The following is a 15,989-nucleotide window of genomic DNA, read 5'->3' on the forward strand; positions in this document are numbered from 1 at the left end:
ACGTCACGGCGGCGGCTGAGGGAGGGCGAGCGGCGGTGACAGCGGCTGAGGCAGAGCCGGCCCCGCCGCCGCCATGGGCAGTGAGTAGCGGGCTGGGGGCGGCCGTGGGGATCCTCCTCGCTGCCCCCCTGAGGGGAGAACATGGCCCGGGGGGGGCCGGGCAGGACGAAGGGGGGGCGTCGGTAGCGCCCACCGGCAGGGCGAGGGTGGTCGGAGCTTTTTGGGGTGGGTTTTTATGCCGCCCCCCCCCCCCCCGGCTCGCCATGGGGCGTGAAGCCAGGCTGTGGGATGAGCTGTGAGGGGGGTGAAGGAGAAGCTTGGCCCAGCCGGGAGTGTGAGCATAAATGATGGGATTTCGACCCAAAAAGCTGCCTAACCTCGGTCCGCAGCGTAACGAGTGCGGTTTGGTGGAAGGGGAGCCTCTGGTGGGTTTTGGTGGATATCCAAATGTGTGTGTCTGGGGGGCGCTGGGGATACCGTGCAGGTTTTGGCAGGGAAATTGCCCACCTTTGTACGTTCTGGATTTATTTTTTATTTATTTTTGTTTTCCAGAAAAAGAGCTCAAACTGTTGAGCTTTTCTGTGTTTTTAAAGGAGAAGCTGTGAGCGGAGATGGACCAAAAGTTAAAGTAAAATCCCACAAAGTTCTGGTCAGAATAGGTGTTGCAGTGATTTAAGTTAAGGTTTCTAAAATTATTTGAGTTCTTTTTTTTCTTTTCTCTCACCTACATGCACATGTAAACCACAAGGTACTGGTCTCTGTGTAGGTACTCTTTAGCATCCTTTGCTGCTGTGTTTAACAAGCACAGGCCAATATATATATTCCACATATATGGAATATACTCCATTTATTTTTAAATTGAATATAGTTTAGTTCACTTCTTGTGATACATGTGGTGTTACTTCTCCCACAAATGATTGGAGGAATAGAGGATGGGCCAAATCTGTTTTAAAAAAGGATTCTCTTCCACATTTTTACCCATTTTTCAACAGCTTCAAAAAAAGGGAGTTATTTTTCAAGCTTGAATTAGAGTATGTTTTGATGAAATAATTGCCCTATAAAGTGTTTTCACATTTTATTTTTTCCCTAGAAGATAGATAAAGTCGTAAGAAGTCTTATAAATTCATGTAAGTTCGTTAAAATATTTCCCTCTTGTTCTTTTTTCGGTTTGTTTTTCTGGAACAGTTAAATTCTTGGAAGTTATTAAGCCATTCTGTGCGGTTTTACCTGAAATCCAGAAGCCGGAAAGAAAGGTGAGTGCCACATTATGTTTTTACTTTTACTGGTTCATAGATAAGATTGTTGTGCCATTCGAGTACACGCTACAATACTAACACAAACAGTGGGCCCTAAAGTAGGACAGGTTCTTTGGAGGAGAGGAAATCCATGTTAAGGTGAAAGATTAACGCAATGATGAAATCGTAACTGCCTTCTGATAAGTTGTTCCATTTGGTAATTGTATTAACTCTTTTTTTTTAATGTCTTATCTCTAGACGAACTTTATTACTTTCAGCTCCCTATGACTGGATCTACGTTTGGTGGTAACCAAACCAGAGTTTTCAAGCTTTTTTCCTGTGGATAACACTGTTGGTATTGGCTTCAAGTCCTGGTGACACTTCTAGACTTTGAGTTGGCTAAGGTATTACTTTTAAAAGGCCTGTGCTGGAATTCAGGAACCTTGCATTTAGTACTTCCTTTCCTACAAAACAAAACGTTTCCTACTCCAATAACCATTTCCCTTTGATGAGGTGGGAAAGTGATCTGTGATAAAGTTCACATAATTGCTCCCTGTTCGCATACTGAATGTGACACTTTTCTTTGTTTTGAAACCAATAAACTGAGTTCATTTATGTCTGACCTACCTATTCCCATAGCCCTAGAACCCAGTTCTCTGCCTATTTTCTAGATCAAAATTAGTTAATTTCTGCAGATGAGAAGGATCAGAGAGACCGGCCCTGTCAAAAAAAAAAATGTTTTTTTAACTTCTAATACTCAAGCACTCATGTATTGCCTAGGTGACAAAGGTTCTAATTAGAGCAGCAAATTTATGGAATGTTCATGCCAGTGAATATTAGGTAAGAGCTAAATGCTGATTTTTATTTTTAAAAGAAAATACATAGCTGCAAGTATGATACCAGCACGGAGAATCCTCTTACCCTGATGAGAGATTCCCGAGGGTTAGGACTGGATGAAGAGATGTTGGTTCCAGTCACCGTAGCTGAATGTGCTGGATTGGATGGAAAAGATGTGATAAAAACTGCCAATTATCCCCCTCTGGGTCTGATTTTTAATAAGATTGGGATTTATCCCGTCTCTTCACCCTGTATGTCATTCCTTGCTGATTCCCAGCATCTTTCCCTCTCAGGACAGGTCTCCAAACAACTGATATCAATCAGACAAAGGCATCTTCAGAGCAGGAGTTTGCAGAGCCAGACTTTGTGCTCAGATCAGGATGCAACTGCTTTGAGTACAAAGTTTGAGTGCTGTGTTTCTGCAGCAATGAACCTTAGTGCAGTCTTCTCGTGCCGGTTTAGAGCATACCTTTGACGGGTTGGTTATATCTGCCTACCCCATTTTTTCGAATGAAATAGATGAGAAGAGGAAGCTAAGATAAATCTATAGATATTGAGGTTTCTGTAAAGCTCAGCAACAGTTGTGATTTTTCTCTTGGCTTCTTTCTCTTACCCTTCTCATTGCCAGAGAGGAAGAGAGACTTTATTTGTCCATGTCCTCCATCAGCTGATGAAAGATGCCCAGGGAGGTGCTGAAATTCTTGTCCTTGCTGCTTGGGTCACTTTGTCTCTTTCACTATCTAGGTCACTGTCTAGGCAGTGACTCTCGGTTGCCAGCTTTGTACAGATTTGAAGTGAAAAATATACTTGGGAACGTCGTTCCTAGACTGAAGAGTCGTTTGAGCATTTTACATTATGTTCCTTGCTTGTGTCTAGTCTGTTAAGAGACCTAGGTCACTCTGTATAGCTGTAATTCTTTTTTATTTATTGTTTGCTTGCAAACTCTTACGGGCAAACATAATTAGTAATGATTTTAGTGGATTGGTTAAGGCCAGGACAAGAAATGAAGATTAAAAAAAAAAAAGTCCCCTTCTCTTAGCTTGCATTGATTGTCCAGTGAAGATGAAGTTTTAATTCAGATGTGCTCCCGTTGAACCATTTTTCCATTATTTCTGATGAGGGAAGTGGGCTTTTGCTGTCACTGGGGAGCGTTGCTTTTGTTGTCAGGCCAAGCTGGTTACCAGAAGCAAGTGCTGCTTTTTGTAGTTAGTAGCATTTGTTCGTATTACCCTGATATGCACAGATTTTTTTCGAAGTAGAACACAATGTTCTGAACACCAAGATGATGATGCTCAAGTCCCTTTATTTTCACAGGTTGTAAGTGAGAAAAATGTCGAAGGAATAAAATGTCCAGTTGAATCTGATCCGATGATGAAATGTACTCTTTTTGTGCTTGTTATCATTTGTGGCTGGAATATTTTGGTACCAGTTGGTATTTTGCCGTTCTTGGCATGCAGATTCAGATGCCTTCTTTTTCTTTTTTTCTTTTTGGATCACAGAGACTGTTCCTTGTGAATGAACTGTGATTCGAATGTTGCAGAATTTCCCTAATGCTCATGTTCACCGTAGTTAAAGTGAGAGCCTGGGCAGTTACACAGCTTAAGAGACTGATACCCCAGAAGCTAAGTTTGGGCTGCAGAGATAGTTCTCCTCGTTCTTCTTCTTTTAAAACTCTGTACTTAAAAGCTGAAATATAAAATCCAAACAGCACTTAGTAAAGTGGGTCAGCACTGCATAAGGTCTAACACAAGACACTGGATTTATTTGCTGCTGTCACTATTTTTCTTTTTTTAACTTTGTACTGCATGTATTTTTAGCATCTGGCCTCTTTTAGCAGTGAGTCTGTATCAGTAAATACATTAAATTACTGGAATTATTTTGCTTCAAAGTAAGTGCATGTCTTCACTTACAAAGATATGGATTATTTCCGAGTTTTTGTTTGAGAAGCTGCACTGCTGCCTCAGCTTGTAGCTTCTTGTTTGTGGGTGCTCAGGGCCTATAAAACTAGGCACTGATCCTTTCTCTTGTTACTTCTCTACAGGCAGATTCAGTGGTTGGAGGCAGAAATCTCTTACTTCTGCTGTGTCTGTCTTGTATGTTAGTTCATGTCTCGTTTTAGTAGCTGCTGTGCTCTTGTCTGCAGAGAACACGCTTCTCCCAGGGTTTACAGTCCGTGGAGGAGAGGTGGGAATTTGAACGTAACGCTGAATCTTAGCTCTCTCTTGGTCTCTGCAAATGCATTCTTTCTCTCTCAGGCTTTGAGAAAATCTCTGGCTCAAACGTAAACCTTGTGATTCTTCTCTTCTTGCTCATGGCAGTAGTTACAGTATTCTGCCTCAAAAGTTGTGGCCCTGAGAATGTCCTCAATACGTTAGTGACTGATGATCATTAATCTGACAATCTTTTAAAAATTATACCTAATCTGCATGGACAGAAATACTTCAGAGGGAAAGAAGATCCTTTAAAATCGCGTTGTAGTCTGTGTCTGTGATTGCAATGGTTAATTTAAGCTTCCTGTGGCACCTTTTGACGAACTGCCTTCTGAATGGTTTGAATTCCTGTCCAAAACTAATGGTTCTTCTGGTTTTTAGTCACTTAACTTTCAGCTTTACAAAACTGTGCCTCCAATCTGTTGAAGCCTAGAGATAAAATCACTGCAGATAAGTTTTTTTTTGAATTAATCTTTCGTGTTTGTTCTGGTATGTTTGTGTTTTTAGCCATGCTGTTGCTTTTCTGTAAATACCCCCTGTATTAGAATACTATATATAAAACATGTTCTACTCACCAAATACCAGGCACGCTGTCTGCCGGATGCCATGTAAGCTTTCTTTGACTACCCAGAAGCCCATGACTGTTTCTAAAAACTCTGAAATCATATTAAAAATAATTTCTGATGAGAAATGACGCCATCTGGCTCAACGTCTTCACATCTAATTCTGAATGATGATCAGCACTTATGTGGTAGTGGAGTGAAAATTCTTAACTACAACGAGCGCAATAATCTCTGTCTCCAATCTGTTCTTCAGATCCAGTTCAGAGAGAAGGTGCTATGGACAGCTATTACACTCTTCATTTTCTTAGTATGCTGCCAGGTAGGTGTTGATACTTCCTGCGTTTCAGAAAGGAGATATTCGGTATGTGGAATGCTAAAACTGTGAGACTTTCTCTGTTCATGTTGACCTGTCAGCTTCAGTTACGTATTTTTGTGGTTAAGGATTTAAAGTTCATTTAAATGAATAAGACTATTCCACTGTTATTCATGGATATGTTTTTAGAAGTTAATGCTTTCTCTTTAATCTGAAATAATTTTTTTAAATGTGAAATATCCTATGAAATGGTGATACTGGCTGCAGGGTAAACAGCAGAGATAATTATTCATTGAGTAACCTAAGCAGCAAGTTTATGCATTCTTTACTGTCTGTTCATAGCTAAATTTAAATTTTAGCAGTAACAAGTTTGAAAATGAGCTAGAAGTGACTACTTTTACCTGATTCCTCTTGAGCAAGATAATGAGTTGTAAAGATTGCGGGGAAATGTTTTTCTGAGGTGTTGAAGTTGACATTTAGAACTTGAGTTTTTGAATGTATTGTTGAAGATATTAGCTAACCTCCCTCCCCCAGGGTCTTTGTAAACATTTACATGATCCTTAATATTTATAAATGCAGGAGTTCTTAGAAACCTGCACTAGGGCTATGAATGGATAGCTTTGTTTTTTAAAGAATACATATTGCAGAAGATCCACGCATTACTTGATTTATTTTATTTTTTAGAACTGTTAGGCCTCTTAGATCATTAGGATGAACCAGACGTCTTCAGGCCTAGGCTTTTTAGGTTATATTTTATTTATTTATTAACTTGAACTTCTATCCCAGTCAGGCTCTGTGGCAGCAGTTTATAACTTGGATGTTTACAACACTGAAGGACTGCTGAAAGGCTAAACCCCAGCTCGCATACCTATCTACTTTTTGGGTGGACGAGGCAGGAAGGATACTAGAGATAGAAGAACGTGTAGTTTATCTGTGCTTCCTAGCTGCTAAATAGATGCATAATTAAGATTTTTTCTATAAACTTGGCTAACTTTGACATTTTCACATAGGATATTTTAAAAACATATTCCCAGCTGTAGAATTTGAATATTTAAATTTGATGGAGGAAGATATTTATGTTGTAATTTATGCCTTATCTTTAATTTGTACTGAAAATAAATTTTGTTTAGGGCTGTTTAAAAATAATAACAAAAAACAACAACAACCCTCATTTCTTCTGTATTCTCAAAGAAAATTTGGCTACAGTTTGTTCCATTGTTCTTGCTGGAATAAGAAATGGAATGTTGCAGGGTTTTTTTTTCCTTTTTTTCCGCCCCTCCATTCTGTTAATATTTTGTGGTATCTAACCTATTTATCTTATATTTTTTTCCCTTTCCCCCCTCCACCTGGGCTGTAGTACTCCATAATTGCCTAAAACAGCCATTTACATCTTCAGCTTCAGTAATCTAGCTTATGTGCACTGACTCTTTTTTTCTAGGGAGTTCTGTTTTTTTCCTGCAGAAGGGGTCTTAGGTTCCATAGCATAGTCCTCTGAGTCATACCCCAGTTAGAGGATTAAAATAGATGGTCTCGGTATCTCTGTTATTGTACATTCTGGTTTAATTAAAAAAAAAAAAAGGGAATATGTTATACTAAAGAGTGTAACAGTTGAATCATTACAAGTTCAGATTCTTGGGTTAATGGAAGCTTTCTTTGTATATGTGTTTAATGCTGCTGTGTGCTCTGACAGATACCTTTGTTTGGAATCATGTCATCAGATTCTGCAGATCCTTTCTATTGGATGCGAGTCATTCTTGCGTCAAACAGGGGTTAGTAGATTATTTCTTTTCTCTGTTTTTTTATCGGTATAAAACAGACTGGGGAAGAAAATGGGTGGCTGTTAAATTTCGTAGAACCCAGGTGTCGTGTGGAAACACTTTGTAAGGTTCTTAACACAGAATAACTGACTGATACCCGAGACATACGTCACTGTAGGAATGGGGTCCCCTCTGATGAGTAAATGAGATTCATCTTGACTCTCAGCTTTTGGGATGATTCTGTTTCCAAGTCTTTTCCTGATAAATGTATGGGACATCAAGTCTTTTCCCCTGCCAGTTAAGAACGAAAATACCTTCTGTGTGCAAATCAGTTATGCCTCGCAACGCCTTGGGTGATGATAAGTCATTATGGGTGATTTGATAGGTTGGAAAGCTAAGGGAAGAGATGATTAGGCTTGTAGTTCAGGAAACACAAAGTAATTTATTGTAGAATAGACAAACGAAGCCGAAACAAATACATAAAAGATTTAAACTAATGCTAGAAGTCTAAAACTTAGGACCTGGCAAGCGTGACTACAAATGAGGTCACTACCCAAACAGAATGGTAACTGGCCAAGAAAAGACTAGAGAGACTGTGAAGGCAACAAAAAACAGGAGAGGGAAAGTTAATTTACACCTAAGTCAACTGACTAGATGTCACTGGAGGATGTAAGGTAAAAGGCTAAAGTTTTTGACATCCTAATTTTCCCAAATCGTTATTAAAATCTTGATCTCTGGTAAAAGAGTTCATAAGGTGTGGAGAGGCACTTTTTCCTCTTAGCGTAAAAGAGAAGGGGCAGCCCATGGTGTTTTTAAGCAGCATGTTACAATTAGTGGCAGAAGTTGCCAGAAGCAGTTTCTGAACAAATTCCTAATATATCTGTGGGAAAAGGGAAGTACAGCTTGATACATCCCCCAGAGAAGGGACCCTTTACAGAGGTGGAATTTGAGAAAACATGAGTTTCTAGCCTGATCAGCTATGAATACACCGTTTCTAGTTCTTTTGACCTTCCTCAAGACCTTACAGACCGTGCATCCCCTGTCACCGATTCTTATTGAGACTTTGCAAGTCTCCAGTGTCTAAATACTCTTTTTATTAATAATTTTCTGGTAATTTTATGATGGAACACTACTGTGCTAAAAGTGAGAGCAGAATGGCACTTAAATGTAAAGAACACTGAAAAACTGTGAGCTGATTCTCCTTTTAATCTCTCTGGTGGATATTGTGACAACGTCAGGAAAAAAATGTGAATTATTTATATCCCTTGAGCGTTCATGTAAAAGATAGTTAAGAGGTAATTTGGTCTGGGTTAATTCAATATTAAACTTGTAAAATGTGTCCTTACCCAAACTTTTTTTCTTCTTCTTAGTTTTAAGGTTCTAGTTTGAGAAACGTGGGAAGATTCAGCACTTGGTAGTTTGTTTCTTAATTTTCATCCAGGTTTTCAGCTTTTTTTTTTTTTTTTAATAAATCTTCCGCATTTTCATACTGGAGAAGATTTTCTGGTATGAACTGAAGGATAAATTAAATTTCAAAAATGATCTCTTTGTAATACTCTTGCTCTAAAAAGGTGATGTGGAAGATGTTTCTTGTATAGTCAAGAGAGTATATTTTACAGGCAAAAGGTGGGTTATCTTCCTGAGTTTAATTGCCTTGAGTATCTTCAGTTGTGTTCCCATACCACAAAGTAATATAATTCAAACAGATATCAGTAGTTAAACAAGACCTTGCTGAGAATATACCTGAATTAAAGTACGTGGTGGTAGGTCAGTTATTGCGTGTGGCACTTGAGGGTGAAAGCAATGTTACAATGCCTCAGTTTTTATTACACCAAATGAAGTGACTGGGGGGAAAACAGAGAGATTTTCTGGAACATAAACCTATATGCTGCAGAATTAGTGTTTTACAAAGTTATATTTTCCTGTTTGAGTTGTCTGGAGTTGAACATTGATACCTTGCACCAGTAGGTGAGGTGGCAGCGTGGAACATCTTAATGATGCGTTTGTTCTGTTAAGAACTGGTTTAATCCTAAACTTCTGTGCTCTTAACTAGAGGTAGTGATTCGGAGGGTGCTGTTGTTGGGCTCTGTGGATCTGCATCTTCTTTCTTGTGGTTTTCCCAATTAAACTTCTGTAAAATGTAACAGCTGAAGCAGTGACTGAATAAACAGCCAAGGAGAAGATGGTTTCTGGTGAAAGGTTCCTTGATATGACATGGCAAAAAGCTCGCTCTGTAGCCTGCTAAGCTTCAGTGTGTGTTGACCTGTAGCATTCACGTGGTTTCACAAAGATATTTAAGGTGAAAAGCTACATAGGTTTGTCATGCTGCCTTCAAGCTTACAAATTTTTAACACAGCACGCTTCTGTGAGGAGATGATGGTCTTTGTTTTGATTATGCCTGTACTGGGATATCCATTTGAAGGGTTATGAAAAATGTTCCCTGTAGGTCAGAAGTTTTTCTACAGGCCTAATATCCTCCGTGTATAATCCTTTAGGAGAGATGCTTGAATTGCAATTTTATTGGTTTTTCTTCCTGGTCAGGTACGTTGATGGAATTGGGTATCTCCCCCATCGTGACATCTGGTTTGATCATGCAGCTGTTAGCTGGAGCAAAGATCATCGAAGTTGGTGATACGCCGAAAGACAGAGCCTTGTTCAATGGGGCTCAGAAATGTAAGCGCTGCTCGGATTAAAATTAATGAACATCTTTTTATTTTTGGGAAAGCAGTCTGCATAAATGATGTTAGATGTGAAATTTCTTCGATAGGTGAATCCAGGAGATTTTTTTTAAAGGATTTGCTTTCTTTCCTGTTCTAGTATTTGGGATGATTATTACCATCGGGCAAGCCATTGTCTATGTTATGACTGGGATGTACGGAGATCCTGCTGAAATGGGTGCTGGGATTTGTCTTCTTATTATAATTCAGGTTTGTAATGAGCTATTTTGTGTGTAACTAAAACTGGCTAGATGCAGTACGGCTGGAAGAAACAATCTTTCAATGTCTGTCTGCCTTTTATTTATTTTTAATACTAGGAAGCACCATCCTTCATATCTGCTGTCTGTATATGAGAAATTCCTACATCTTCCGTAACGGAGGAGAAAGTCAGGATAATTAATATCACAAATGTTTCAGATAAGGAGTGGCTGCTTGATTCCAAATGTAGAAATTAGTAGACTTCGAAAGCAGCAGCTGCTGTTCAGTACCTCAGAGGACTTCTCACTTAAGAGTAAAGATTTGACTTTCAGGCGTTATCCTTTAAAGCAAATCAGTAGATTCTCAGACTTAAACACTTTAATGAAAAAAAAAGTGCTCTTTGAGTAGTCCGTTTGCTTGCGTCAGTGTTGAAAAGTCACAGAGATTATTGCCAGGTGAGATGTGCAGGTGTGTACGTGAGAGGGCAGAAATACTGCATGAATGGTATTTAGGTTAAAAAAACCTTAAAGATCACTTTCCAACATGATGAAAATAACTGAAGCAAGTAATTAATCTGTAATTCCTAACTTGATTCATTCTTGTTTCTGCTCAGTTTTGTTTCTTTTCCCACAGCTGTTTGTTGCTGGCTTGATCGTGCTGCTGTTAGACGAGTTGCTGCAGAAAGGTTACGGGTTGGGGTCCGGTATTTCCCTATTTATTGCTACCAATATCTGTGAAACCATTGTCTGGAAGGCTTTTAGTCCCACTACCATCAACACCGGCAGAGGTATGGGTGCTATTACAACAAGTTATAACGTGTTTCAGTGGATTTATACTATACATACGCTTTATCAGCTGTAGCTTCTAAAATAAATTGTCAAAGATTGACGATGAGAATGTCGTCTGACTTCCAAGAAGATAAATTAATTACCTGCAAGTTTTCTTTTGCTGATTTGAATTTCAGTGGTTAAGATAGGAGCTATAGCCCCTTGATTGAAGATTTTAGATTTCCAGATTGAAATAGCCTTGGTTTAGCATAACTTATTTTGAAGAAATAGAAGAGAGATTAGATTCTGTATGTTCAGGGGAGTTGGTTTTGATCCAACTGTTGTTTGTGGCTATAGGTTACTGTCACAGTTATTGCCTCCAAATTACTTAAAGCTTGTTTGAGTCTTCAGAGACTGCCATCTGTTTGTTCCTCAGCCAATATCTGGTTGTCCGGAGACTCTGGAAATACCAAGCCAAGATACATCCTGTGTTTGCATCAGGAAGTTAATTAGATTAATGAAATCTAGTTAATTATCTTAAATTCTGAGCCAGGATTTAGTTAGCTCTCATTTTCACCAGACTTCCAGTATTTTTCTCTGCTGTGGTTTATTACTGCTTTTCTAAAGCTATTTTTTCTCCTCTTTTATTATTTCTTCCTTCCAATCCTCCTCCTACCCCCAGGAAAGAAAGAAAAAGAAAAAAGAAAAAGATTCTTTTGTGTGAAACCTTTTTTTCTTTTTCTTAACCAAGAATAATCTTGGTTATTCTCCCTTCTGTGAATTAGAACACTGTATTGTGATACATTTCTTGTAACAGGATTTATGTCCTATTGAATCTGATTTTAGACATGTCACTTTTAAAATTTCCTGAAGAAAGCTGTGAAGATTTTTTTAAAATCTGTTTTAAATGTACAGTTTAAAACTTCTTTTCTTTTTTTTCTTTTTGTAGGAACAGAGTTTGAGGGTGCTGTGATTGCCTTGTTTCATCTTCTGGCTACGCGAACCGACAAAGTCCGTGCTTTGCGGGAGGCTTTTTACCGACAGAATTTGCCCAATCTCATGAATCTGATTGCTACAGTATTTGTGTTTGCTGTTGTCATATATTTTCAGGTGAAATGAGAAATTTCTCTTAGTAGCTCTGTGAAACTGCATAGGTAGAAGTGCTTGGACTCCAGAGAGTGCAATCGCTGGGGAAAAAAAAAATTGCAAAACTACAATAGCTGAATTATCTCAGCTTTGAGTAAGGAATTCTTTTATTTGAATAGTGTTACATCAGTACTGTACCGTGCCTCTGTGACAGTACAGCTGTTAAACTTTATAGCCACACGTACCCGTATGCAGGCAGTGATGTGATTTCATATTCTGTTAGATACCTTACGGGCCGTCAGAGTATTTGTACTAAAAATGGGTTCTGGAACTGCAGTGGTTGTATCGCACAACAAATATCCTTGATATTCGTAGCTGAGTTAAAAAATAACACCTTTGGCCACAGCTGGAGAACCTTGCTTCTTTGGGGCATGCATGATACAGATTTGTTCAGGAAATGGCTGTGTAATTAATAGATTGTGTCGTGTTCCCCCCTGCCCTCCCACTTCCCCAGATTTTCTTGAAATACTTAGCTGTTTATTTTTAAATTTGAGTATTTGCTAAAATGGGTACTAAAATAGACCCATATATATATATTTTTTTGGTTTTGTTTTGTTTGCTGGGTGTGTCCAAAACGTGATGTTTTTCGAGCTGTTGAGAGTGAGTGCTGGCAAAAAAAACAACACTTGAATTCTGTGGTTTTCAAATTCATGTGGCTTTTTTGGGCCTACTGAGATAGGAGCCCACCCCAGAAAGGCTGGACTTGCAAATGTAAGTCTCCTGATGCTCACCAGTTAAGTTAAAAGCCATTAAAGGGTTTTATCAAACCATATTCTGTAAAGTAAGTGTATTTTAGAGAAATGTTACTTAGCATTGGAGAGAGAATGTTTATATGAAAAGAATGTAACGCGACCAAGCAGTAACACTTACAAATCCCTAAAATCTGTAAGGCAGGCTGCAGCAGAAAGCCTTTGGGCTTTACTGTCCTCGAGTTTGCACTCCTTGTTTATCTAGCAGATATCTTCAGGGATAGCTTTTAGGCACACTAGGAATGATTTCTGTCTTAGAAATAAACTTGATGCGTTTGTGTTCTTTCTTGTAGGGATTTCGTGTTGATTTACCGATCAAGTCTGCACGGTATCGCGGACAGTACAGCAGCTATCCTATCAAGCTCTTTTATACCTCCAACATTCCCATCATTCTGCAGTCTGCCTTAGTGTCGAACCTCTATGTTATTTCCCAGATGTTGTCTGTTCGTTTTAGTGGCAACTTCTTGGTGAACTTACTAGGACAGTGGGCAGTAAGTATTTCATCACTTAAAAAAAAATTAAAAATTATATATAAATACATATCTCTATTACTTTATGGTGAGACTTGGGTACTTAACCAGCAGAAAATTGGAATGCTTATTTCCTAACATTTGTAGGGAAAAGCTGTTTTAAACCTTGAAGAGGAATTCCTCTGTAAACACAGGATAGGAAGGTGAGGTCTGTGAGAACTAACTGTTTCTTTTCTTCCCCTCTCCCAGGATGTCAGTGGTGGTGGCCCTGCTCGTTCTTACCCTGTTGGTGGCCTGTGCTACTACTTGTCCCCTCCAGAATCCATGGGTGCGATATTTGAGGATCCCGTCCATGTCATAGTTTATATCATTTTTATGTTGGGATCCTGTGCGTTCTTCTCAAAGACTTGGATTGAGGTGTCTGGTTCCTCAGCGAAAGACGTAGGTGTTCTGCTAAACGCGCCTAATGGTTGTATTTTCAAACACTGCCTCTAATTTAGAACCGACTAGTTCCTAACTGATCGGTTATTGCTCTGACTAAACACCAGCTGACTGTGAAACACCGCAGCAGTTTCATAAAGCCGTGTTTCCGCAGGTTGCCAAGCAACTCAAAGAACAGCAAATGGTGATGAGAGGCCACAGGGACACTTCAATGGTTCACGAGCTTAACAGGTGAGGAAGTGCTGACCTCCAGCTGTGCCGCTCTGCTGGGTGGGGAAGAGGGCTGGGAAGGTGTCAACCAGAGCAGATACGCTCGGAAAAATCGGGGATTGTTTCCAGTACAAATGTCAAGATCCTTCCCATTCAGCTGTCTTCTGTCCCGGTAATGCAAAAGATTTATATAGCAGTGGGTGAGAGATTAACCTGGAGATTATTTGTGTAAGCAGAATAAGGAGGGAATTTGGGTTGATTCTCGAATGTGTTTTTAAAAGGAAGAAACCTTGATTTTTCCCAGGTGTTTAATTTACCATTTCTGAACTAAGATGACGCTACAGAAGTGGTACTTGATGCAGTATGCAAAGCGTGCAGGTGTGGATTGCACGGCAGGGTTGTCCCTGCATATTTAAGTCATTGGTTTCAGTCCTGTGGAGGTTACATAGTATGCATATAACGAAAAAAAAGTTACCCTGTTAACTAAAAAGCTTTGCCGGTGGTCAATTACTTATGCAGCTTTCCCGTCAGTGAATATTTATTTTTGTTTCTACGCTGTACAAATATAATTTAGAAGATCGTAAGATGTAATGGCAGAGTTCCAATTGCAATGCTAAACTCATCCCTAAATATTCGAGTTGGTTGTTTCAGGAGTAGATATATTCCTAGAACCCTTGTAGGAAAAGGTGTCAAGACGAATACTTTTTGTTACAGGTACATCCCGACAGCAGCTGCATTTGGCGGGCTGTGCATCGGCGCCCTTTCGGTTTTAGCTGACTTCCTAGGAGCCATCGGGTCGGGCACTGGCATTCTGCTTGCAGTCACCATTATTTATCAGTATTTTGAAATATTTGTAAAAGAGCAAGCAGAAGTTGGAGGAGTGGGCGCGTTATTTTTCTAGATGTCCAAATATTTCATGGTTTTGTGTGAAAGGGAAAGTATTTTGACAACATGCGTCACTTAGTCCAATAATGCTCTTTTCTTTTTACTTGTTTTGAAGTGCTCCGTGTCCCGTTAATGTAACGGGCATCGAGCCACGCCTGTGTGCAGCATCAGTACCAGCTGCCTTAAGAATAAAGTTTACATTATCTCGTTTAAGTATATCTAGTGTTGCCTGTAATGCTGGAAACCAATTCATCTACCTTGCTGTTGAAACACTACAGTGAGATGGTAAAATGTATCAGTTCGATGTTGGTAAACATTTTTGCACAGTATTAAAACGTTAAATTTATTTCCCAGTCCTTAATAGGAAGAGATCTCCATTCAGATTGCCACGTGTCAGTATTCTTAATGGAATTGATTTGTAGCCTGTATTTTACCTTAATTTTTATACTTTTTTAACTTGCATTTCCCCATCACCGAACTCAGCACTCCTTATTCCTTTGCGGTGCCTCCACCCAGGCACCTTTCCTTTAGCTCTAAGGGTGGACGAGCAAACGTTTTTACCAGAGACTGATACTCATCTCACCTGTGCACTGGTTTGGTGGTGGATTTGCTGCATCACGAGGACCGGGGCGCTGCTTTCTTGCCCTGGGTTTCCTGTGAGACAGCGCGTGATAGCTGCTGTCATGCTGGCAAGTCAGCCCGGTAGTTTTGTTTGAAACATGTACTTGTGAAAACTGTGCCACTGAAACTTCATGTCCACTTTGCTTTCGTGAGTCTAAAGAGCAAGGCCTGGTTCCTAAAGCAGTGTTCATAGAAGGGAAGAGGGGGGGGAACGTGGAGTTCCTGCTGAAAATCTATTTATGTTGTCGCACTTTACAGCGGCAATGTAACAAGTGTAAACGTTAGACAATAAACTTATTTAATTAAGCTCTCTCCTGTCTCTTTTCTGTGCAACGTACATAATTCATACGCAGTTCTTAGTAATTTTCAACAGGCTTTGTTAGTGAGGTAGGTCTGTAAGGCCTCTTTTTTTTTTCCCTGTTTTTTTTCCTTTGTCTTTCTAGAATATAATTAAGGCTGCTGAAAAAAAATAAATCTCAAGTTTAAAAATTTTAGTTAAAGTTAAAATCGTTGAGGTTTTCTGCTCACCTGGGACTGCTAGCTTTTTCCCTTTGATTTTCTATTTTGATTTCTTTTGTCTTTCACACCTGAAAGTAACTTTGTGGTGTTGTTTGGAAAGGTAGAACCTTAAGGAAGGTTTCTACTTCATTTCTAAGTTAGGAAAGTCTTCCTTGTTTCTGCATGCTCATCCATTTCAGAGGCAAGACTGATACTACTATATGCTGATGACGACTTTTAGATCCTAACCTTTAAGTTGTGGTGGTGGTTTAGATAATTAGAAGCAGGTGAGTGTGCACTGAAGCGGTTGTGTTTTTGGGCAGAAGATTTACCTAGAAATGATTAGATTGAAATAAATTGTCACCTCCTTAT

General features: G+C 39.3%; 1 protein-coding gene across 4 annotated transcripts; it reads left to right on the forward strand.

The window, feature by feature from the left end:
• On the forward strand, positions 1 to 15,430 carry SEC61A2 (SEC61 translocon subunit alpha 2). Of its 4 annotated transcripts, XM_080581072.1 has the most exons (13): positions 22 to 80; positions 553 to 628; positions 1,186 to 1,253; positions 5,099 to 5,164; positions 6,849 to 6,927; positions 9,457 to 9,588; positions 9,733 to 9,842; positions 10,464 to 10,617; positions 11,547 to 11,707; positions 12,786 to 12,983; positions 13,212 to 13,403; positions 13,558 to 13,634; positions 14,328 to 15,430. In XM_080581072.1, the coding sequence occupies exons 5-13, from the start codon at positions 6,867 to 6,869 to the stop codon at positions 14,512 to 14,514; spliced, it is 1,272 nt and encodes a 423-aa protein (XP_080437198.1). In that variant the 5' UTR covers positions 22 to 80; positions 553 to 628; positions 1,186 to 1,253; positions 5,099 to 5,164; positions 6,849 to 6,866; the 3' UTR covers positions 14,515 to 15,430. The 4 variants fall into 4 exon arrangements, with proteins under 4 accessions (XP_080437196.1, XP_080437198.1, XP_080437197.1 ...); XM_080581070.1 differs by lacking the exon at positions 553 to 628 and having other exon boundaries at positions 1 to 80; XM_080581071.1 differs by lacking the exon at positions 553 to 628 and having other exon boundaries at positions 22 to 425.
• Positions 15,431 to 15,989: the final 559 nt, after the last annotated feature.

This window comes from Anser brachyrhynchus, assembly GCF_964034855.1.
Source record: "Anser brachyrhynchus genome assembly, chromosome: 1".
In the NCBI taxonomy this organism is placed as follows: domain Eukaryota; kingdom Metazoa; phylum Chordata; class Aves; order Anseriformes; family Anatidae; genus Anser; species Anser brachyrhynchus.